This window comes from Notamacropus eugenii, chromosome 3, assembly GCF_028372415.1.
Source record: "Notamacropus eugenii isolate mMacEug1 chromosome 3, mMacEug1.pri_v2, whole genome shotgun sequence".
NCBI classification, from domain to species: Eukaryota; Metazoa; Chordata; class Mammalia; order Diprotodontia; family Macropodidae; genus Notamacropus; species Notamacropus eugenii.
Window position 1 is genome coordinate 314,458,280 of NC_092874.1, and position 24,574 is coordinate 314,482,853.

Consider the following 24,574-nt stretch of genomic DNA (forward strand, 5'->3'; position numbering starts at 1 on the left):
TCATAGTGTTGTTATGAGTAAAGCACTTCCTAGCCTATAAATTATTATTTCCTATCATCTAGGGTAAGGCTTGTTAACCTGGTGTCCACAGAACTCGACAGAAAACCAGGGGATCCGTGAATGGATTTCACAGGTTTCATAAACTTACATGGGGAAAAAAATCATAATCTTTATTTTAGCATAATTGGTTTGTTATTTTATGTACATAAAAACATTAGCATGAGAAGGAATCTAGATAAAGGCTCCCCCAGACTGCCAAAATAGTACATGACATTCACAGAAAGGTTAAGAACCTCTGGGGTCCAGAAGAACAGAGCAGAAATCATCATTAACCTCTCTGGGCCTTAATGTATCTATAAAATGAGGAATCTGGCCTCAATCAACTGTTAGGCTCCTGTTATATCTATGGTTCTAACATACTAGTCATCCCTTGGATGACTGATACAAGACTAATCTAAGAAGATGATTTGTATTTAAGAACTCCATGTCCTCATGCCCCATGAATCTAGATGATTCTGGGAGAAAAAAAAGACCTTTGGGTGCTTCTACTGGACAGTCAATTCAGGTTAATTACACCATTTGTTGCCTGTGGTGGTATGCTCAGTGCCCCAACTAGGTTTTCCCTTACCAAGCCTAAAATCAAAATGGTGAGATAAGACAGTATACATGAAAAAACCTGCTAGGAATTGTAGGTGTTATGACAGTTCATAAAAGGGAAAAGTCAGAGTAGGTTAAGATATTTAGAGAAGCTCCATGAAGGAAATATGACCTGTATACATACGTTCAGACTATGGGTTGAATTGGGGGAGGCTGTTTGATAAACTGTTGTATCCCTACGTATCTCTCAACTCAGGAATTGGCTAGAGAAGGTGCCCTTTAAAAATAATTAATTCTGGAACTGAAAGAAAGCATTTTTACTAGTATCACTGCTTATCACTCCCTCACTTTCTCCTAGACGCATAAGGGAAATTGATGCCTTTTTTTGAAATTTAGAGGCAACTTTCTTTAGTGCTTCAAAATATGGAACAGGGCTGGCTAACTTACCAAGGTCATTATTATTCATCATGGCGTTAGAAGCCCGCAGCCGAGGGCCTTGCTGTGTAAAGTGATATCCAAATTTTAAAAGAGTTGTATTTTGTTCCAACATGCTCACAATCTCCATTTCCACCTTGTTTCCCAGGGGCTGGCTCTTTGATAAAAGAGAAAAAAAAGCAAGAATTGTGTGAGAACCGAGTATCTCCCATCTGATTCCCTGATGCAAGCTATGTAGTAAGTACCCTCTTTCTCAACGGAACAGTATTAAGACGCCAAAAGTTATCCCAACAAAGGTGAATGAGGAAAATAGACAAAGGAAGCTAGGTATCCCACTCTCTTCTGCACAGGAGCCAATTAGAAACTGGAACGGTGGGAGATAAGAGAGCCAAGTAAATCTGGCCTTACTGAAATTTGAAGCTTTCTTAGATACAGACAGAAATATAGTAAGTAAGTCATTTAAAAAGGCTCCTCTGGAATGTTCTTTTTCCTAATGGTCTGGTGTCAAATGAAATTTCCCAAGACTTTCGATCAGGGTAGATTTCAGTGGGTCTGTGGATAGGAAAAAAAATTACATCTTTATTTTCACTAATCTTTGGTTTTCTTCATAATCCTGTGTATTTTATTTTATACATTTAAAAATACTATTCTGAGAAGTTCATACGCAACAGCAGATGACTTTTGGGGTGAGTGGCTCCATTAAAAAAGTTAAGAACCTTTTTACATTAGATAATCTAAGAATTAAGACCTGCTTTCAAGTGTTATGTGTTCACCTAGATTCCTTGCGGTGCTGCAGGTATAGGAGGGAAACCAACAATAGTTTATATTCACTCAAACCTCTCTAGTGCCATTTATGAGCATCACTGATGAGGACCTTTAAAGAATTTGTAATGGCAAAAACCTGTCCACAGAATGCTGCATATCTAGAGAGAATGCTGTAAGCCTTTAATATGCCATAAAACTAGACACTGGACTGTGCTGCCCTGGCAGGCAATGCATGTTTCCCATCAGTCTGGGACGGGACTGAGAGCCCCATTATTAGCTAGGAAATATGGCACCCCTCTCTGTGTCATTATCTCAGAAATGTCCCAGCCACTCCTAGGAATGTTCTGTTCAGGAAAGCTAATGTTACATTAAAAGAGGAGCTGACCATTAAAAAAAAAAATTCTACACCTTCCCCCTTTCCCACCACGTGATAATCACATTGAAGGTGGGATGGCATGGTTAGGGCTTGAGTGTCAAATATGAAACAAAGAAGTTTGCTTCAGGAAGAAGCTGGCCAAGGGGAAATTTCACTTAATATATTCCTAACATTTAAAACAAATTTACACAGAATTGAGCTTTTATCTATAGTTCTTCCCTGACTTGGTGGCTTCCCTGACACATGCTGAATCAAAGTTGGAGTTTATTTTATAATTTTGGAAATTTCAATTAGAGATTTTTTTTTCCCCTCCAGGTGTCAGACAGATGTGGATGACTTGCTCTTGACCTTATCCTACACATATAATATACTAAAGAAGAAAAAACACACAGAATGGAGCTCTTTGTCATATCCTCTTCTTTTTCAAACCTCCAGATATGAAATTTGGAATAGTATGTCACCCCTCAGAATTGACTGGGGTCTCAATGTACTCATTCTTTTCACTTTGCAAAGTGGAAGTTTTGTTTTTTTAAACACTTTTATAGGAGGTGAACACAAGACCAGATAATGGAATATGAATACAAATGCATCAAATTGTCCTGTAGGACTGTCAGAGTGCTAAAAATAAGAGTGAGTTAAGTCAGTGATCTTTGGCTACATGATGAGAAAATGGGACTCATCAGGAAAGACCCTGATGCTGGGAATGATTGAAGGCAAAAGGAAAAGGGGACAGCAGAGAATGAGATGGATGGACAGTGTCATGGAAACAAGGAACAAGAATTTGGACAGACTTCTAGGATAGCAAAGGATAAAAGAGTTTGGCTTGCTCTGGTCCATAGGTTCTCAAACAGTTGCACACAACTGAAAGACTGAACAACAAAAGCCAGTAATGAATGCTAAGAACAACAAAAAGTGTTTTTTAAGCAAAATGCAAAAGAGAGTAAGCTGAAAGAAGGAATAGGACTGCTGTTTGGGATAGTCTTTTCTTGGTAAACATCCTATGTTACCCCTCTGTAGAGTTTGATGTTGTCCTCAACCATTGCGCCTCCTTCTAGAAATTTTCTCCTCCTTTAGCTTCTCTCACACTACCTCCTCCTGATTCTTTTCCTACTTTTCTGATCCTTCTTAGTTTTGTTTACTAAGTCATCTGCTTCTAACCTCAGTCACCTGTTGTCCCTTGAGCATGGGTATCTCCCAAGGCCCTTGAGCATGGATGTCCCCCCAAGGTCCTTGCCTCTAGTCTCTATAAATTCTTTCAGTGACCTCACTATCTCCCATGGATTCCTTATCAGCAGATGACTCCCAGCAGATGACAGCCCTAAATTTGCTCATGAACTCTATGTCCTAAATTCCAACTACTTATTGTCTCTAGATGTCCTATAAGCATCACGAACTCACCATTTCCAAAATGGAACCAATCTTACTTCCTCTTCTCCCTGTCCTGAACTCCTTCCTCCAACAAAGTTTCCTATTTATGTTGAAGGCATTACTGACCTTTTCAGCTATCCATGTTCAAAACCTTGAAGTTGTCCTTGACTCTCCTTTCTCCCTGGCATCCCATAGCCAATCAGTTGACAGGTCTTGTCTATCTCTGCACCTTGGTTTACATGCATACCATTCTTTTCTCTTTGGCCTCTTGCATGACCAAAATCTTAGTGAAAGGCTTTCATCACCTCTCCTCTGTACTATTAATAGCTTCCTAATTGGTCTCCCCACTTCCAGACTGTGCCTCTCTAATGCATCATTCACAATGTTTTCAAAATAATATTCTTTAGGTACAAATCTGACCCTGTTGTTCTTCATTCAAAAATCTCCTAGGGTTCCCTATTGCCCCTAGGACAAAATACCAACTCTTCAAGTCTAGCATTTAATTCCATACAAAGTCTGGCTGCTAACTACCTACTTCTACCTACCTCCTCTTCAGACTTCTTGTTGTTCTTGCAGGACTCCCTTCCACATACTCAGCATTCCAAGCCAACTTAGTCTATTAACTGATCCCCAAGTTCAGCATTTCACCAACCACCTCCAATCCTTTGAATAGTCAATGTACCATGCCTGGAATTCAATCCCTCTACATCTTGACCCTTGAGGATTCTTAGCTCAGTTCAGAGGCAGCCTCCTCTGTGAAATCTTTCTTGATCGATTTCTTCTCATCCTGTTGTTAGTACTCATTCTATCCTAAAATGTTCTTTATTTGTGTATCTCTGTATGTGCAAATACTAGTGGAATGTTAGGAACTACTTTATTTTCTTTTGTCTTTGTAGTCATAGGATACCAATGTGGTACCTTGCACATAATAGTCACAATAAATGTTTATTGTATTGAATCATGTGCAAAAGTAAAGAAAATTTTAGAAAAATAAAAGTTTGCTTTCAAACATCAGCAAGTAGCCTTGACTTTGATTCCTGGCGAAATTTAAGAATAAATTATTAAAGGGATATCTTGTGAGCATCAAGAAATGAAAGTGGTGATCATTAAGAATCAGCCTGGCTTTACCAAGAATCAATCCTATCAATTTTTGACAGGGTTATTGTGCCAAGAGTTCTTTGAATACAATTTACTTAGAGTTCAGCAAGCATTTAGCAAAATCTCTTATGCTACCCTAATGAACAAAATAGAGAGATGTGCAATAGAGTACAAATAGGTAAACTGAGAAGTGGTAGAACTCCCTGAATTCACTAAGTATGCAGCAAAGAATTTTCACTGAAAAGAGTCTCTCATGTGATCTGTCCTTGGCCCTGTGCTGTTCAACAATTTTATCGATGACTTGAATTAAAGCATTCGTGGTACTATTATGAACCTGTAAATGAGGGATCTGGAAGAGATAAACAATGTGTTTTATGTCAAACAGGATCCAAAATGAGCTTGACAACCCAGAACAATGGGCCAAATGGGGATGAATGCACTACACAAAGTTCCAAATAAATTAAATTTACAACTACAAAATGGAGGAAGTTTGGTAAGCAACAATTTATGGGGGGGGGGGGGGGGAAATGGGATTTTAATAGACCGCAAACTTAAGTTTGTCAAAATTATAACATGGAGAGGGTGGAACCAAGATGGCGGAGTAGAAAGACGCATATACTCTAGTGCTTCCCCTAAAGCCCACAAAATACCTGTAAAAAATGACTCTCAACACATTTTAGAGCAGCAGAAGCCACAGATCAACAGAGTGAAATAGGTTTCCAGCCAAAGGTAACCTAGAAGGCTGACAGGAAAGGTCTATCTCATGGGACGCTGAGCAGAGCGGAGCCCAGCCCTGGCCATGTGGCACTGGGAGGAACAGGACCTGAACAGACCTCTGGGGCAGAGTTCCCAGCAGGAAGGGTGCCAGATACCTCAACCCACAAAGAACAAAGAAAGCTCCAAAGGTCAGTGTGGGAGGGCTTTCCCAGCTGGGTGAGAGGAACCAGGGTTCCTTCAGCAATAGCCCCAGGTGATGACAGAGGCCATGGCAGCAGACTGCAGGCAGCTATGATGGCTGGGAAGCAACCTGGGTCCATAGTCCAGGCAGCTCAGCTTAAAGCCTCTGGCAGTAGGGAGCAGCTGATGAAAACCTCAGCCCTGAGTGACAGCCCTGCCCCTACCCAAAGCCCTGGGGAACTGAGCAGCTGAAGGGAATCTCAGCCTTGAACATGAGACTGGGGAGAGAAGGAGTAATAGGACCCTCCTTTTGACAAAGGATTCAGAAGTCAAGTAACTGGCTGGGAAAATGCCCAAAAAAGGGAAAAAAAATAAGACCATAGAAGGTTACTTCTATGAACAGATGTCTCCTCCCATGCTTTTGGATAAGGAAGAACAAGGCATACTGTCACAGGAAGTCAAGGCCCCTGCCTCCAGGGCCTCCAAAGGGAACTTAAATTGAGCTCAAGCAATAGAAGAGCTTGAAAAGTGAGTTAACAGCTTGCTAAAGGAGAACCAAAAAAATGCTGAGGAAAATAACACCTTTAAAAAGAGGCTAACTCAGTTGGAAAAAGAGGTCCAAAAAGGCAATGAGGAGAAGGAGGCTTTAAAAAACAGAATTAGCCAAATGGAGGAGAAGGTTCAAAAGCTCAGTGAACAAAATAGTTCTTTGAGAGAGAGAATTGAGTTCAGGGAAATGAACGACTATGAGATAAACCAAGCAGTTAAAAAACAAAATCAAAAGTTTGAAAAAATAGAAGATAATGTGAAACATCTCACTGGAAAAACAACTGACCTGGAAAATAGATCCAGGAGAGACAATTTAAAAATTATGGGACCACCTGAAAGCCATGATCAAAAAAGGAGCCTAGACATCATCTTTCATGAAATTGTCAAGGAAAACTGTCCTGATATTCTAGAACCAGAGGGCAAAATAAATATTGAAAGAATCCACCAATCACCTCCTGAAAGAGACCCGAAGAGAGAACCTTCTAGGAATATTGTGGCCAAATTTCAGAGTTCCCAGATCAAGGAAAAAAATACTGCAAGCAACTAGAAAGAAACAATTTGAGTACTGTGGAAATATAATCAGGATAACACAGGATCTGGCAGCTTTAACATTAAGGGATCAAAGGGCTTGGAATAGGATATTCCAGAAGTCAAAGGAACTAGGATTAAAACCAAGAATCACCTACTCAGCTGAGTATAATACTTCAAAGGAATAAATGGCCATTCAATGATATAGAGGACTTTCAAGCATTAATGATGAAAAGACCAGAACTGAAGAGAAAATCTGACTTTCAAACACAAGAATCAAGAGGAGCATAAAAAGGTAAAAAGAAAAGAGAAATCATGAAAGACTCTCTAAAACTGAACTGTTTACATTCCGATATGGAAGGAAAATATTTATAATTCTTGAGACTTTTCTCAGTATTTGGGTAGGTGGAGGGATTACACACACACACACACACACACACACACACACACACACACACACACACATAGAGAGAGAGAGCACAGGTTGTATTGAATCAGAACAGATGATATCCGCAAAAAAATAAATAAAAATTAAGGGGTGAAGGAGGAAAATACTGGGAGGAGAAAGGAAGAAATAGAATGGCTATAACTCATAAAAGAGATAAGAAAAATCTTGTTAAATGGAGGAAAAAAGGGAGAAGGGGAGAGGGGAAAAGTGAAACTACTCTCTCCACATATGGTTTAAGGAAGGAATAACACGGTCACTAAATTTGATAAGAAAATATCTTACACTGCAGGAAAGTAGGGGAGGAGCAACAAGTGGGGTGGGAGGAATGATAGCAGGGAGGGCAAATAGGGGAAGGGAGTAACTAGAAATAAACACTTTTGGGAAGGGACAAGGTCAAATGAGGGAATATAAAAACAAGGGGGGATAGAGTAGGAGAGATGGCAATATATATAGTATTACACAAAAGGATGATTACAGAAGTCTTTTGCAAAATGATACGTATTTAGTCTGTATCGAATTGCTTGCCTTCTCAGTGGGGATGGGGAGGGAGGGAGGGAGAGAAGTTGGAATTCAAAGTATTAGAAACAAATGTTGAGAATTATTATTGCATATAACTGGGAAATAAGAAACACAGATACTGGGGTATATAAATTTATCTTGCCCTACAAGAAAAGAGAGAAGATGGGGATAAGGGAAGGGTGGGGTGTGATAGAAGGGAGGGTACATTGAGGGAAGGGGTAAACAGAATGCAAAGTATTAGGTGGTGGGGGGAGGGGAGAGATGGGGAGAAAATTGGACTATTACAAAGTGATGTAAAAGCAATTAGTATTAAAACAATTGACTGAATTAATTACTGAGACTAGAGACATCTTTAGTTTGGGGAAAAGAATTTCAGTCTAAATTTCCCAGAGAAAAGTAGCCTTGGGTAAAATTTGGCATGGAAAAGTTAAGGTTTTAATGGTAAATTTGATTTTATGATTGCCATTTAATCAGGAACTAGAACATGTATAGAAAGGCATGTAAGCCACTTAAGACTTGCCTAAAAGATGTTCCTTAGCCATTGCAAAATTACAGTCATATCTGAAACCTGGTTATTGGAACTTGCTATTTTAAGATTCTATGGGACTATTAACTGACTGTTCTTCTGAGTCTAACTCCAGGTGTGGATAGCAAGAAAGGTGGTCTGAGCCTCCAATCCATGATGCCAGTAAACCTGTGAGATGCTGGTATGAACTGCAAAAGGTGATCTCATGGGAAGGGTGGGAGAGCGGCTGTTCAGCACAGGCTGAGGTAGGATTCTCCTGACTCAATTTCCCCACTGACACCTGGCAGACTTTAAGCCTGACTGAATACAAGTGGACAATCTACTCCTACCTGGAATTGACATGAAGTTGGAGAGATATTGTTTCCCTGCAATGTCCCTACTCTTAGTGGCAATTTCCTATAGTCAAAAGGTTTGTAAGTTTAATACCTGTTTTATTAAATTATTTATTAAATTATGTTGGTAGGGGAACATCTGAAGTTAAGTCTAAAATTAAGCTCTTAGGCTTAGGACTTTAGACCAACAACAATAAGTTAGGGTCCTTTAATTCTTCTTGTGAAGTTAGCATGCATAGTTATTATTTGTGTCTCAGTTGGTTAATGTTAAAAAAAAAATTCATTTATGGTCTATATTGCAAATGCCTTAAAAGAAGTATCACTTGACCAAAAGTTGGAATCGTTTTATGTGATATGAACTGTGTTAAAAATGAAAAAAAAAAAAATTATGGCATGGAAGTCAAGAAAGTGATCTTGTGCTACATTAAGAGAGCTTCCACAATCCCACTGTAACTACGCCCTGCTCACACCATATCTAGAGTGCCAGGGTTCACTAGAAATACCTCTTTGGGGAAGAACATTGATAAGCAGATACACATCCAGACAAGAGCAGCCCTAACGTTGAGTGGCTTTCAGTCCATATTTTTGAGAGTAAGATGAAGAAACTATGCCTGCTTTGCCTAGAGTAAAAGAAACCTAGCTGAGAGTACGAGATTTCTCTCCAAGTAGTTAAAAGTGTATCATTGGGAAGAGGAATTAACTAAAAACAATAGACAGATGTTGGAGAAATGTAGGTTTAAGCTCCATGGAAGGAAAACATTATCATGCGCTGCCTTTGGAGCTAGTGTGATTCTCCCATCACTGTAGATCGAGTCTGAATGACCAGTCACTAGAGGAAGTTTAATGGAATTATTAATTTAATGACTGTGTATTTAAGGAACTTGCAGCATAGGCTTTTTCTGCATTGATTGGCACTTTGTTTTCTAAGCTGTTATTTGTCCCCAGTGACATCAGCAGGGTGACATCTTGACTTGCAAGTGAATTGGATTTAAGTGAGGCACAGGCCGTGCCAAGTCATCAGCCTCACTCTCTCCTCCAGAGTCGTTGCACTGAGTCACTGGAGAGTGACTCCTCCAGAGTCACGTCAGGACAACTGGTGATGGCCCCAAAGGCAGTGAGGGACCTTAGCCTGTGTAAGCTAAGGTCTCAGTCTGTCTGCGGCAACATCCCTTCAGTGAGTAAAGGCTAGGTAAAAACTGAGGCAAGAGAGGGCCTAGTTTGCCTTCACAAAAGATTCAGTCTGGCTGGGGAAGACCCTCAGTTTCTGGCCAGAACAGAAATAACTGCTGTTTATCCTCACTCTGAGCCATTAAAACCCAAACAATAAGTGAGGCTTTGTGTTGAGACTTATTATTGGTCAATCAGGGAGAACCAGAGTGATTTAGGTTTAAAGGCACAGTTAAGTAGCTACATTTGAATCCCAATGGGCTCTATCAAAGTCTCATTTTCCAGAGCTATGCTTCAAGAAATCATAAATGAAAACTACATGAGACAAAAGAGTTAATTGAACCAATGTTTTTGGGAAAATAATGATAGAATAAATAAGGAAGGAAGAAAAAAATTCTGACCCCCAAACTCCAAGATATCTTGAGAAGTATAAGTGATCAAAATTTACATTCCTCTGGACAGAACATCCACTTGTAAGGGTAGGACTCCCCAACTGTTTTCTATGTTCAGAATAAGGAAAGGAAGGAGGGAGAGGGAAAGGGAGAGGGAGAGGGAGAGGCAGAGGCAGAGGCAGAGGGAGAGGGAGAGGGAGAGGGAGAGGGAGAGGGAGAGAGGGAGAGAGGGAGAGAGGGAGAGAGAGAGAGAGAGAGAGAGAGAGAGAGAGAGAGAGAGAGAGAGAGAGAGAGAGAGAGAGAGGGAGGGAGGGAGGGAGGGAGGGAGGGAGGGAGGGAGAGGGAGAGGGAGAGGGAGAGGGAGAGGGAAGGAAGGAAAGAGGCAGGAAGGCAGGAATAATCATAATAAACTTTAACACTTATTTCCTCTATTAAGCTTTCCTTGCCAGGTTCTTTTCACTATTCTCCAATGTAATGGAAAACTTATTTGGTCAATATGCCTATAATTCCACTCAAGAGACCCAAAGGATCATGGAACAATAAAGAAAAGAAGATAAGGTGATTGGTCATCAATCAAGGTACTTGACTTGGAGCCCAACATAAAGACAAAGAAGGGACATGAGCTTCTAGACCAATGCTAAACTGGTATGAATTTCTAACAAATAGATTGGCTGGCTAGAAGAGACATAAACGCCATGTGCTATACTCAGTCCTTCTTCTGTAGTGGATATCAAGTTTCACCTAACACCATGTGGATTCAATACTCTCTCCAGGCACCCCTTTGGGGACATTTGTTTAGCACAGTCCCAATGCCCATTCCCACAACTGCTGGTGAATTCTGATACTTTCTTCCTTCCATCTGTTCTCCTACTCATGCCTCTGAAAGAACAGCTCAGAACAGAGGGGAAGGCTAGAGGCAGAAGAATGACTGATGGAATGATATAGCAGAGGAATTAGACTGTATAGGATGCCTCTTTGAAGGATAATGAAGATAAAAGACCTGTTGGCATTGATGAAAAAAAAATTCCCCAAGCACAAAGAATAAAAACAAAAATAAGGATATTTATATAGTACCTAAGATGCACCAGGCACTGGGCTAAGAGCTTTACAGTTAAAAAAGACATCGCTTACAGTAAGAAAGAGCCATATTTGAGAGTCAAAGTATAATTAATACCTTTTAAGGAGTGTGAAAAACAGAAGTAAAGGAAAAACAGAGTGACAAGAGCAAAACAGGTTGGATTAAATGTTATCCTAGAATTAAAGCAGTCAAGAAAATAACCTGAGAGGCAGCCTAGCACATGGGGTAGAAGACCACGTATGGAGCAAAGAACTCGGGGGTGCTTCTCATACATACTAGCTATGGAACAATGGATGAGTCATTTTATCTTTTCTTGTCTATAGGCAAATTCTCAAAGGCTCTAAATTGCAAATGAGTTCCCTATATGCATTGGTGAAAAGAGTTCCCATACCAGAAGTTCCCTATATCAATGAAAGCATTGGTTCAAACCTAAATATATAAACTTGTAAATAAATAATGAATGAATGGATGGATAGATAGAAATATAGATAACCAGAAATTAATATTTCAGCCAGCAACTCACAGGAAAACAAAACCGAAAAAAGGCACAGAAGGGTAGGGGAACAGTTGGACTGAATTGGGAAACACTGGAAAGTACTGGCAAAGTGAAGAACCCAAAAAGGGAAACCTGTCTTCTAAGTAACTCGCTAGCTATAGAATTGTGGGAAGTCACTTAACTTACTGGGTCTCAGTTTCCTTATTTGTAAAATGGTTTCTAAAGTCCCAACTAGTTCCAAAATTCTGAAGAGAAAAGTTGATGCCCATCTTACCTGGTTGTCAATTTTCAGTTCCATCAATGAAGTATTATGCTGAAGGGCTTCTACCATGGACAAGATACCAGATCCAGAAATAAAGTTTGATTCCACATTAAGGCTCTTCAATACAGGATTAACCTTTAGCATTTCAGCTAGTGCCTTTAACCAGAAAAGAGAAAGGATGTACACTAAGCCACATCAGTTACCTTTGCAAAGATCTGGAAACTTCTCTCAAGAATCCTAAAAAGTAGAACACATGTTGCAAATAGTAGGACTTGATAGCATAAACGTGCTGAGGAACAGAGTCTATTTTTCTTAGCCCTTATCCCTTCCACATTCCAGTTGAGATGAATTTCACAGAATAATTTTCCTCTGCTACATATTGGGAAGAAGGCAGGGAAATTCTTGTTTTATGTGTTTTTCCTTTTGGTCGTAGCTCTTGGCACAATGCCTGAATGCAGTATTAATAAATGTTTGTTAACTTCTTGACTGATTTTAATTTATTTTATTTTATTATATTTATTATTTTATTTATCTTAATAGAGAAGAAATGAAAGTGGGGGACATGTTTCCTCCTTTTTTCCACTGGACTTTTCCATTCCTTTCCAGAGGAGAAAGCAAAGCTGCTGACTAGAAGTAGTAAAAACCGAGGTCACAGTTAGAGCATTCTGAGGGATCTGACCTGTTGGTTACTGAGATGATAATCAGTTGGTTTCAAGGAAATGAAATAATTAGAAACTGTAAGTAAACTTAATTTAAGTAAAATAAGTAAACTATAAGTAAAGTTTCATTGGGTAAGAAACTCTTGGCAGAAACTGACAAACACAAGTCCAAATCGATGATTTCCTACTGTTTGAAATGGCAGGTCCCCCCAGATTGGCATGCCCTGTGCAGGACAAGTAGCTCTCTAGCTGTGTCAGTGCTGGCAGAATTGGGTGCTCGTTTTGAAAATCTAGCATAAGATTGGTTACATTTATTTGCTATGCTTCTTTAAGAAAAGTAGCAAATAAAAGCAAGATCAACCCACAAGTGAAAATATTTTCTCACATCAACTTTGACAGATTTAGCTCTTCTCAGGAATACAGTGATCTAAGATTATTCCATTCGTGATGGAAAATGCTATCCATATCCAGATGGACTCTGAATGCAGATTGAAGCATACTATTTTCTCTTTTTTTCTCATAGTTTTTCCCTTTTGTTCTGATTCTTCTTTCACAACATGATTAATGTGGAAATATATTTAATACGATTATACATGTATAGCCTATATCAGATTGCATGCCATCTTGGGGAGGGAGGAGGGAAAGGAGGAGAGAAAAATTTAGAACTCAAAATCTTATAAAACGAATGTTGAAAACTAAAAAAAAAAAAAATATTTTCAAAAAGAAAGAATGTATTTCATCGCTAAAATTCTAGTATTTTTTATAGGCTGAGCCTATACCCCAAAAAGAGGAAATAGGCAATGGTTCATGTTAGCACAGCCACCCAGTTTGGAGAGCTCACATTCCCAAACCCACTTTTCACTCTATTATCCAGCAATTCGGAATCACTGGATGTCAGAGCTAGAAGGGGTCCCAAAGGTCATGTAGTTCAACCTGAACCAAAAACAAGAATCCCTTTTACGGTTTCATTAACAAGTGGCTCTATAAACTGTCAAAAGACCTCCAACCAAAGTATGTGTTCTGTGTTAATTACTTTTATAATTCCAATGCACCTCCCCTGGAAACAGTGATTGCTGCGTCTATCTCTCATAATTATTTGGGGGTGGATTCCCATATTACTAGGATCATAAGCTAGCTAGCATCTATATAGCACTTTACAATTTGTAACAGTTTTTCTCATTTAATCTGCATACCTACCCTGAAACGGAAGTGTGATCATGGCACTCATTTCACAGGTGAACAAACTGAGGGAGACAGAGATTAAGTGGCTTGTGCAGGGTCCCACAGCCAGTAAGCATCTGAGGTCAGATCTGAACTCATTTCTTCCTGACTCCAAGGCCCTGGGCCACTTAGTGGCTCTGAGAGATTAGTTAGTTACTGATTATGATAGATATTTTAAGACATCAGTCCTATCTCCATTTCCTAAGGGTGGAATCAATGTATATCACCAGCACAAGTTGAACCTGGACCAAAGGCTCCCTTCCTACTCCCCAGAATGATGGGAAGGGATGGGAATCCCTTTGTCAACATCTTGAAGTCAATTGAGGCCTGGTAAATGAACAGTAAAACTGATCCCAGGCAGTGAATAACCTCCATTAGCCTAAAGATTTCTGTTCATTAGTTAATAGCTTAATGGTACCTACATATGCGACAGGATCATTACTTCTCGTTCCTACAATGCTGAATTTCTTCACATGTGTATTTTCCTTCAGTGCTTCTGCATATGCCTTTAGAGTCGGTATGGGAATGTTCTGTGGGGAGAAAAGTAAGAGATATATTGGAAACCCAGATAGAGCAGAGGCTGTTAAACAGATATTCTGGAGAATACTCAACTAGCACATTATATTATGAAATCGCCACCACTACTCTCTTCCTCCCAAATAAATAGGGTCTTCCTTTCAACATGCTGGCAGCCTTACCAAAGACAGGGAAAACTGGCCAGAACCTTTGGGAAAAAAACGTTGTTATTCAGTTATTTCTTTTGTGTCTGACTCTTCATGATCCCATTAGGGTTTTCCTGGCAAAGATACTAGGGTGGTTTGCCATTTCCTTCTCCAGCTCATCTTACAGTTGAGGAAACTGAGGCAAACAAGGTTAAGTGACTTGCCCAGGGTCACATATCTAGTAAATGTCTAAGATAGGTGTGGGGAACCTGAGGCCTCGAGGCCACGTGTGACCTTTTAGATCCTAGGATGTGGTCTTTTGACTGAGTCCAAATTTTACAGAACAAATCGTTTTATTAAGGGGTTACATATTTCCAGCTCCATGATTCATACAATTATCCTTTGTGGATATGCCCATAGCACCCATCTATTACAATGCTAACACTTCAAGGACATTAGATAAGACTAAATTTTTTTAAATTCTCTCTTGCCTAAGAATATAATTCTAATTCTTCACTGGGGGCCAGGTACAATGAACAAAAAAAGAATTCAGACCATCACAGAGCCTGACATTTCCAATCTAGTTGTTTATCATTGTAGGTAACCACACAAATGGGAAAAGAAAAGAGAGGAGAAAAGAGTAGTATCAGATATCCTCCCAGAATGAACTCCGCCAGTTCGAAGAGGAGCAAGGCAGATGACGGCAGAACTACATGCATGCATGGTTCACTGTAGCTCTAGGGCTTCCTCCTTGATCCCATTTTCCATCTAAAACTAGAAACCTGGGGCTCATGGAGGGGGAATAAGGCAAAAGTTCAATTTAAGTTCCAGTATCCTAGTGAGATCTATAATCTCAGTGATGGTGGCATAGCCATCCCTCTAATGAGGCAGGACACAACCCATTTGTGTCTTACCAAGCCTGGGCAACCCTTATCCATTTCCTCCCATAAATATAAGCACCAGGACAAAATAATGATGTCTGGTTCTGAATGCTCTCCTCAGGGTCTTTGTAATTTATGCAGCTTCATTGCACTAGAATTGCAAGATAAGGTAGAATGAGAGCTGATCTAGCCATGAAGGTCAAGGTCAGATAAACGGTGATGACTTTAAGCCACAGCTGGTGAATGAGTTTACATAACAGGGTTTTAAAAAATTAATTGGCACTGGTTTTAAAGGTTAGCCCCCATAACATTTGAAATTCCTAATGCAAGAAAGTGCTACCTATAGTACTTGATTTTTTATCTCATACAGCTCTCATGTTTTAAATAATATGGCGGGTTTCCAGGTCAAGAGCCAGCTTTGTCAGTGGTATACACTGCATCTAATGTTAATCCACAGCAGAGCCTCTGTTCATACAGAGTTTATGGTGTAAAACCTTCTTGAACAAATTGAGAGCTGACTAAGCAAACAATTGGTACTTCTCCCTAAGACTGTTGAAATAAGCTCTTGTTGTTCTGTCCATGACATCCTGACCATTTCCTCTGGGAAGGCATATGTTTAAATGACTCCTCTTCCCCGATCCCCACCTGAAATAAAGAGGAGAAATAAGTACCCGGATATTATTGAGGTTGACTTCTTCAAGTTTGGGATCATTATTCTTTATTCGTTCCAAGGTATCCTCTACATCTGTTGAATTTGGTTCTTCATCAGGAACTGGCTTATATTGTGTTGGCTTAATAACACCTATTGTATTCAACAAAAAAGGGAAATGTCATTTTAAGGAAACGGAAAAAAAGTTTTTCTGAAAATCATATCCGTTTAAAGGGTTATTCTTTTTAAGGTCTTTTTGATTGTAAACATAACAAGCGGCAACAAACATTTCAATGATCAGAATATAGAAAAGTATATGAAACTGTAGACTTTTTTAGGTCGTGTTTTAAGTACGTTTGAAGTTTAATCTGCTATCAACACAATTGTCTCACTTGTCTCTGTTCCTCTGTTGAACTGCCTTTTGTTCTCATCTATATATTTTAAAACCTGTCACTGATGCTTTTATTTTTTTCTTTTTTTGCATTAGTCTTACTGTCCATCAACTCCCTCTGCCTTCCAGAATGAATCCTAGTAGCTAATAACTCTAGCTAAGCAAAACAGATCAACCCTTAGGTCATATCTCTAAATTTATGTTTCTTTCTGCTTCTTTAGTCTGCCAAGAGGTGGCAAACATGTTTTGTCATCAATGGTCTCATTGGTGGCTTCCCTGATTAAAGCGGTTTTCCTTTACATTATGATGGTGATGACATAAGCTGTCTTCCTGGTTCAGCTCATTTCAGTCTACATACATTCATACAAATCTTCCCATGTTTCTTTGAAACCTCATATTTCTTACCAGTCATTAAGAGTCCATCACATTAATACATCAGCTAGGTGGCCCGGTGGATCAAGCACTGGATGTGACATCAGCAAGATTTCAGTTTAAATTTGACTTAACAGATTTATTTGACTGTGAGACCCTGGGCAAATAAATCTCTTAATCTCTGTCTGCCTCAGTTTCATCACTATAAAATGATGACAATGAAATACCAGGATTGTTGTGAGGATCAAATGAAATAACATTTACAAGGCACTATATAAATATTAGCTATTATTATTATTAATATACTGTTATCTTGCTTGGCCATGCCTCAATTGCTGGGAAGCCTCTTTCTTTCTAATTCTTTGCTACAACAAAAAAACTCACTATACACATTTCTGTACATATGGACTCTTTCTTTGATGACTAGTGATGGCATCCCTGGGTCAAAGGGTATGCACATATATTTTAAGTACAGATATGATTTAGTTTTCATTGGTACTTTTAAACATAATGTTATTTCCTTGCTAGTCTCTTTTAACTACAAATGTCTTTGAAGTTGCCTTGTGTGAGATCATGATTACCCTCTCTACTTTTTAAAATTTCCTGAGTCATAATAAATTCTGCTCTGGTCCCTTATTTTAACTCTGTGTAACTCTGTACTTCAAGTGTGTTTCTTATAAATGACATATTGTTGAATTCTGCTGTCTTATACAACCTGTTCCATATTTCTCTTCCAGGTGTCAAAATCTTACTGGTTTCAGGCTTTAATTATCTGATCTCGTTCTGGTTTCTAACCTTCCTAGGATGTTGACTTTCAGCCTTCAGGTTCCTTGATTGGAGGTTGGGCTGACTTCTTATTCCTGCTGTACGTCCCCACTAAGAGTACCCAAAGGCTTTCGATCCATTCACTTCATGATTTTCAGAATTCATATTTTTGTCACTGTAATTTTTGACTTGTTCTGTTATTTCTTAGTTTCCTGCCCAACTGATTCGATCCATTCTTATTCTCTTTTTCAATGAGAGTGTTTAGAGATGCAGATTTTACCTTAAGTATGGATTTGGTATGTTTCCACATTGTTGTCATTTTCTTCAGTAAAATTATTTGTAATTTTTATTTATTTATTTTCCATAATCTATTCTTTGACCCAGACTTTTTTTAAGTATTGTTTTACATAGTCTTTTTTGTTTGAGTTGTTGCTCCCAAGGTCTGAGGGATTACATTTTCCTAGACACATGGATACTCCGTGATCCGTAGGTTTAAGAGAGGATGCACAGAGCTGCCCTGCCTGCTTCCATCTGGCACTGTGTGCTAGTTCAGAGCTTGGGCTCTTCAGGGATGGCAAAGCAATTTCTTTGCTACTGAGCAAAAAATGTTAATGGCTCAGTGGATTTTTAGGAAGTCATTTATTAAATGCTTAATATGTTAGGCATTATGCTAAGCACTGGAATACAAGCAAAGGCAAAAACAGACCCTGGTCTCATCCTTGAGACTCCCAACGAAGGGACCAACATTCAGACAACTTTGTAAGTACAAAATATATACAGAGGGAAGGCATGTGCATGTGGTGAGGAGAAGACAACCAGAAAACAACTTCCAGTGGAAGGCAGGGATTTGATTCCTCCCATGGTTTGCTTTCTTTAGGACTCCAGGTAGTATTATGTAACTGGAAATTCCCATTATGAGTGTGGGAAGGTCAGTTCATCTTTCTCTCTGTCTCACCAACTATGCAACCATAAGCACATGGAAGCTAAAGCCCATGCCTGCCTAGGCAATCCTACGCCTGCATCTCAGAGCCCTTAGCTGCCTCTGCTTTTTTGTGTTTCTTCATAAATATGGGTGGCTGAATATCAACCTCAAGACAGCTATAAACAGTCAGGGTAAGATTATAGATCTGGCCTCTGGAATCAGATAATAATAAGACATAGCCAGAGACAGCCAACATTTTCTCCTGCTGTTACAGGGAAACACTAGGGAAAGGTGGGTTTCTTCCATACTTTCCAACTCATACCCCACTGCTTGGTTACTTCCACATTCTTATGTTAGACCAAGAAACAACAGACCCAAGTCTCCTCGGAAGCCTAGGACTGAGAACGATTTTTGCTCAACCTCTGGCTGCTTTATGTGTCATAACACCTTCATGTATAAGGTAGAAAGTACCATAATTTTCTTTGTTTTACCAGTGATGGAAGTCACATTAAAAATATGAATGAATTTTTGCTTACATGTAATTGAGAAAAAATAAGAATTAAATGTAAAAAAATTAATGAAGCTATTCATATCCTATCCCTAACAAGTTACTAAACTATTTTTAACAAGATGCTATAGATCTAAACACTTTTAAATTATACTTACTGTTCAGGCCTTCTTTATTTACTATGGAGCTGCTTCCAAGAGCCTCGTAGTACTGCTGGTTGCTCATCAGAGTGTGCATGCCAAGAATAGCTATAGGGAGAGAGAGGCAGAGAACACAGGAAAATAACTTGGTGACAGTTCTCTCCAATGATAACAGTTACACTGACTGGGGCCAACTCACATACCAAGAAAATCAAAACTACATGAAGCTTCTATCAAATTTTACTTACAGCTTGATGGTGCAGTGGGGAGAGCTCTAGGCCTGGAGTCAGGAAGAACCCAGTTCAAATCCCTCCTCAGACACTTACTAACTTGTGTGACCCTAGGCAAGTCACTTCACTTCTGTCAGCCTCAGTTTCCTTGTCTGCAAAGTAGGGGTCATAACAGGTGCTATTGGGTTGTTGTGAGAGTCAACTGAGATAGCGATTGTAAGGTATTTGGCACAATGCCTGGCACACAGTAGTAAGTATTATACTATATTATATTTAATTGAACATATGATAACATAAATAAAACATATAACATCATATACACATACATGTCTATATAAGAATAAGTAATGCTTACTCACTTATTTGTTTCTTGAACTGATGGGACCAAAATATTTGTTATCACCTGGTCAGCAAGTTTCTTGTTATGAGCCCCTCCATCTGCACCTACCTAAGCCAGTCCTCAGAGAATATAGGTACGGTCCTTTACTGGGCTTGTACTCAAATCCTTTCCCGTCTGGTGGCGGATGTCAGAGGCAGGTAGATGGTGCAGTGGTCTGGAGTCAGGAAGACTCTTCTTGAGGTCAACTCTGGCCTCAGACCCTTACTAGCTGTGTGACTGGACAAGTCAATTAATAGTTTGCTTCAGGTCCTGCCTCTGTAAAACGAGCTAGAGAAGGAAATGGCAAACCACTCCAGTAATTTTGTCAAGAAAACCCCAAATGGGGACAGGAAGAGTCAGACATGACTGAAACAACTGAATAACAACAAAACTAGGTGGAAGGGCTTGTTGGCATGGTCTTTGAAGGTGCAGACAATTGATTAGGACTGCGGTGGACATGATGATATAGATGCCAGGAGCTAATGGAACCCCATGAAACAAGCACTGTGAGCATAACGGACCACTCTATTACTCAGAGAGAATCATATTTGAGAAAAAATAGCAAATACTTATATTGACCTTGTAAAAATAACTATGCAATGGAAAGCATACTGGCCTGAGAATCAGGAGACCTATGTTCTACTCCTGGCACCCCTGTAAATTATCTTTGTGATCTTGGGTAAGTCAACTAACCTCTTTCAGGCAGTTTTCTTATCTATAAAATGGGAGATAGAGTAGGGAAAAGAATTGAACTAGAAGGTTCCTTCCAGTTCCTAACATATAATAGTAAGTGTAACTGAGGCACTATATCAAAGATAAATTTTCTTTTTCTATCATATATATTCACATATAATTAATATCATTTAATATTTTAATTTTAATTAAATTAATTTTAATTGATATATTAACATATAAATAATACATATTATATATATTCTATTACATACATTTCTTCAAGCTGGGAATGAAAATAGATGGCTTTTGAATAAAACAATAGTAACAACAACTCAACCTCACCAGCTTCCCAGAAATCATCTCTGCAATTTTGCTTCACTGTTTTGTAGCTAATGGCCAAGATGAATTAGCCCCAGTGAACTGCGCCCACTTGATTTAAAACAAAACAGCAAGTCTTCATCTAAAACTCAAAAAGGGCTATTTTTGAGCTCTGAAAAAGAACATCTTGTTCTCTTCTCTGTTTTTGTTTTGACATAGTTTCCTCTGTTCCTTGTTCTGCTTAGAACTCAGGGAGATAAGACACAACCCTATGTTTTCCAGCTGTCAGCCCAGAGGCTTGTGAATAATGACCACCAACTGCTGAAAAAGGGAGGAACCAACCCTGCTTGTTGAACATACACCTCTCTGCTGCCAGTCGGCCTAAACTAGGCTCCCTGTATTTAGTCTCATTTCTTATTTGACTTTCACTTTAAAGAATGATAACAAATGGTATTTATAGTATGTCTTCTATTTGCCAGGCCCTTTATATACGTTGCCTCATTTGATACTCACAATAATCCTGTTGGGCAAATACATTTTTATCCACATTTTACATTTGGGGAAACTGAGTTTCAAAGAGGTTGAGTGACTTGCCTATGCTCACAAAACTAGTAAGTGTCAGAGAGGCAGGATTAGAACCCAAGTCTCTCCTCACTCTAAGTGCCATGCTCTTTGTGTTACATATAGATGGTGAGGCATTAGGAACTCAGGACAGTGTAGATCTTTGAGGATAACATATGTGGATAATTAATATAACTTGTATCAGGGCAACTAGGCGGTGAAGTGGATAGAGCGCCAGGCTTGGAGTCACGAAGTTGTTATTGAGTTGTTTCAGTCCCATCTGACTCGTCACAATCCCTTTTGAGGGTTTTTTTGGCAAAGATACTGGAAGTTTGCCATTTCTTTCTCTTGCCCTTTTTACAAAAGAGGAAACTGAGGCACACAAGGTTAAATGACTTACCCAGGATTACATAGCTAATAAGTATCTATGGTCAGATTTGAACTCAGCTCTTTCTAACTCTAGGCCTGGTGCTTTATCCACTACCCCATCGAGCTGCCCTATAGTCAGGGAGACCTGAGTTGGCAGCCAAAGAGACCAATGCAATTTAAGCTATGTTAAGAGAGACAGTGCCCAGAATTAGAGAGGTCACAGACTTGCTCTATTGTGCCCTAGTCAAACCCCATCTGGACTATTAGATTCTGTTCTGGACCTTTCATTTTAGGAAGGACAGCACTAAGCTAAAAGCAGACAGAGAAGGACATAAGGTGCGTATAGGCCTTTGGGATCCCTTCCAAGGCTGAGATTCTGTGATCTTCCCTTCTGTGTCCTTGTTCATGCAGTCCTCATTCCCCAAATAACTCCTCCCACTTACCTACACAATGCTACCCATCCTTGAAAAATCTGCTCACATCTTCCTCAAGACTTCTCTAAGTTGTTCCCCAGCCCACATTGTTCTCTGTCTGTCTGTCCCTCCCTCCCTCCCTCCCTTTCCTTGCCCTCCTTCTCTCTCTCTCTTCCATACCCTCTCTCCCTCTTCCTCTCTCTCTCTCTCTCTCTCTCTCTCTCTGTCTTTCTGTCTCTCTGTTTGTTTATGCCTCCCTCCTTCCCTCCTTCCCTCCCCCCCTTCCTCCCTTTCCCCCCTCCTTCCCTGTCTTTCTCTCAATTTCTCTCTCTTTCCCTCTCCATTTCCCTCCTCCGCTCTGTCCCTCCCCGCTCCTTCTCTCTGCTTTTAATATCCTTATATTCAATATCACACGTTAAGCCCTCAGTTTTTCCGTATTCATTTTCTGTTTGTTTATTTTGTCTTCCCAATTTGAGCGTAAGCTGTAGGAACTGAAGGTCATCCTGGAAGAACAGAGACCACCCCAAATAGCTTCAGACATAGATGATGTTTGGTAAATGGTTGTTGAGTGACTGATCGATGACAATTCTCTGGTTTTCCCCACATGGACAACAAATGAAATATTAAACATAATGCCCGGTAACATTTAATGAGAAAGCACAAAAATAAAAAAAATTCAGGTTCGTTTCTAAAGACTGAAACCCTTTAACGACAGAAAGAGTACAAAATAATTCTGTAACAATGACAAGTAATTAAGCACTTGTTAGAGAGACAGATATATATTTTTATTAACACTGAAGTTTAATATGTAGTAAAAATGTGCCACTTCCATGTCCCAAGATTAACTGTACCGTGAGTTACATTTATACACAGAGAGAAGACGCTAGAAAAATCCTCAATTATTTAACAGCCTGTACAATAATGCCCAAGTCAAGGTAGTTAGCTTTTATTATTAACCCTGAAATTAGCTACATCAACGAAAGTGAAGCCAAGCGTTTTCAAAAAAACGAGAGAGACTCCCAGTCCCTACTCAGTTCCTGCTCTGGTCTGTGAATCTGCCAAGTTCCTTTAATGGCAGAGTTATTTTGTAATTCTTCTGAGCTGTCTGTTTGGTTGTTGTCCTTCACATTCGAAGATGGCCAACATGACATGGCTTTGTCTGACTGACTGACTGGACCAGTACAAGCTCGGAAGGCTCTACCACAGGCTGGGTACTAATATGAAGGACAATGTCACAGAGTGAAAGAAACAGAACATTCACTGAGAATAAAAGAAAAGCTTTGGTTTAAGTTAATAGGCACACATTATGTCAATCTATTACACAGTTTTTTTTTTTAAACAGGACCTTTGATTTTAGATTAATGGCTTCTCTGAAACTTAGAATCTTAGAAAGTTTTCTAAAACATGTGAAGTGACTTGCCCACAGTTACTATGTCAGAAGCAGGTCTTGAATATGATTCTTCATCACTTGTAGACTGCTCTTCAGTCCCTAGATTACACTGCTTCTGACAAACTGAAAAATTCTTCAGTGGAAACTCAACATGTGACCCAAACAGCACTTTTCTCCTGTCCTAGCAGAACGTTCTCTATGTGAAATACCTGTGAGAGTCCTTTTTGCGATGACTCTCATCCAATTTGGCCAATCTGTAGGCTAAAAGATATTTTAATGTTTTTATTTTTAAGATGGATTAAGTGAGTAATAATGAAAATCTCAAATAATACAAGTAGGTATTTTTTAAAAAAGCATTCTGTAAGAATGTTTTTGATTACATTTACTGGCAAAATAAATTTGATAAATATTAACTAGACAGCTGCAGTAAATTTGCTGGTATTGCTATTAGCTCACAGTTATATAATATTTGGCAGTTTTCAAAGCACTTTTCACGCATTCACATATCTCTAAGATAGGTCTCTTAAGCCCTATTTTCCCCATTAAATTGAGGAGGAAACAGACTCAGTTCAAGCAGCTTTCTCAGAATTACAGAACTGAGCTCATGTGTGCAAGAGTTTAGATTTGAATACAGTTTATCTGATTCCAAGACCAATACACTTTCAACAGATAAATTAATCTGGGGCCAACAATGGGAGTTGGAGAGGAGAGCAGCGGTCATTTGTTTTTAAGAGACAGGTCTAAAAGAATGTTGACCTGTGCTTGTAGTGTGTATTAGCTTAAAACACGCTAACTAATGTATCTGGGTTCTGGCAAAATGCTCCCTTCACTGGATTTCTCAACTTTAGCATTCAACTCACATTTTAAAATCAATTATCCCCATGACTCTGCTTCCATGAAACTAACACCTATAGGGTTTAATTCATCCACAGAATTACAGGAAGAGACCTTTTGTCACACGCTGTCATGGAAAGAAACAAAAGAAGAAAACAGATACTAGCCAGGAAGGTGCTAGGAAAAAGTAAAGATTGCTGTACTAATGATTTACCATCATCCCTGCACAGTTAGGTGCCATAGTATTACTACTGCTGAAGAAAGTAGATGACGCAGTTGATAGAGCATTGGATTTGGAGGCAGAAAGACCCAAGTTCAAATTCTGCCTCAGTTTCATACTCTCTCTGCGTCCCTGGGTAAGTCAGAACTTTCTCAATCTCAGGGTCCTCATCTATAACGATA

At 39.3% G+C, this 24,574-nt stretch overlaps 1 protein-coding gene across 4 annotated transcripts in view; it reads right to left on the bottom strand.

Moving 5' to 3' along the window:
* Positions 1–24,574, bottom strand: part of TMOD1 (tropomodulin 1) — a 130,968-nt gene that overhangs the window by 14,522 nt on the left and 91,872 nt on the right. For 3 of the 4 annotated variants that reach the window (XM_072596724.1, XM_072596725.1, XM_072596726.1), the window contains 5 exons: positions 19,022–19,111; positions 15,928–16,058; positions 14,136–14,243; positions 11,846–11,989; positions 1,045–1,189 (listed from right to left, as the gene is read on the bottom strand). In XM_072596724.1, coding sequence (XP_072452825.1) covers positions 1,045–1,189; positions 11,846–11,989; positions 14,136–14,243; positions 15,928–16,058; positions 19,022–19,111 — 618 coding nt within the window. The remainder of the gene's footprint in view (positions 1–1,044; positions 1,190–11,845; positions 11,990–14,135; positions 14,244–15,927; positions 16,059–19,021; positions 19,112–24,574) is intronic. The other variant, XM_072596727.1, reaches the window with a different exon arrangement.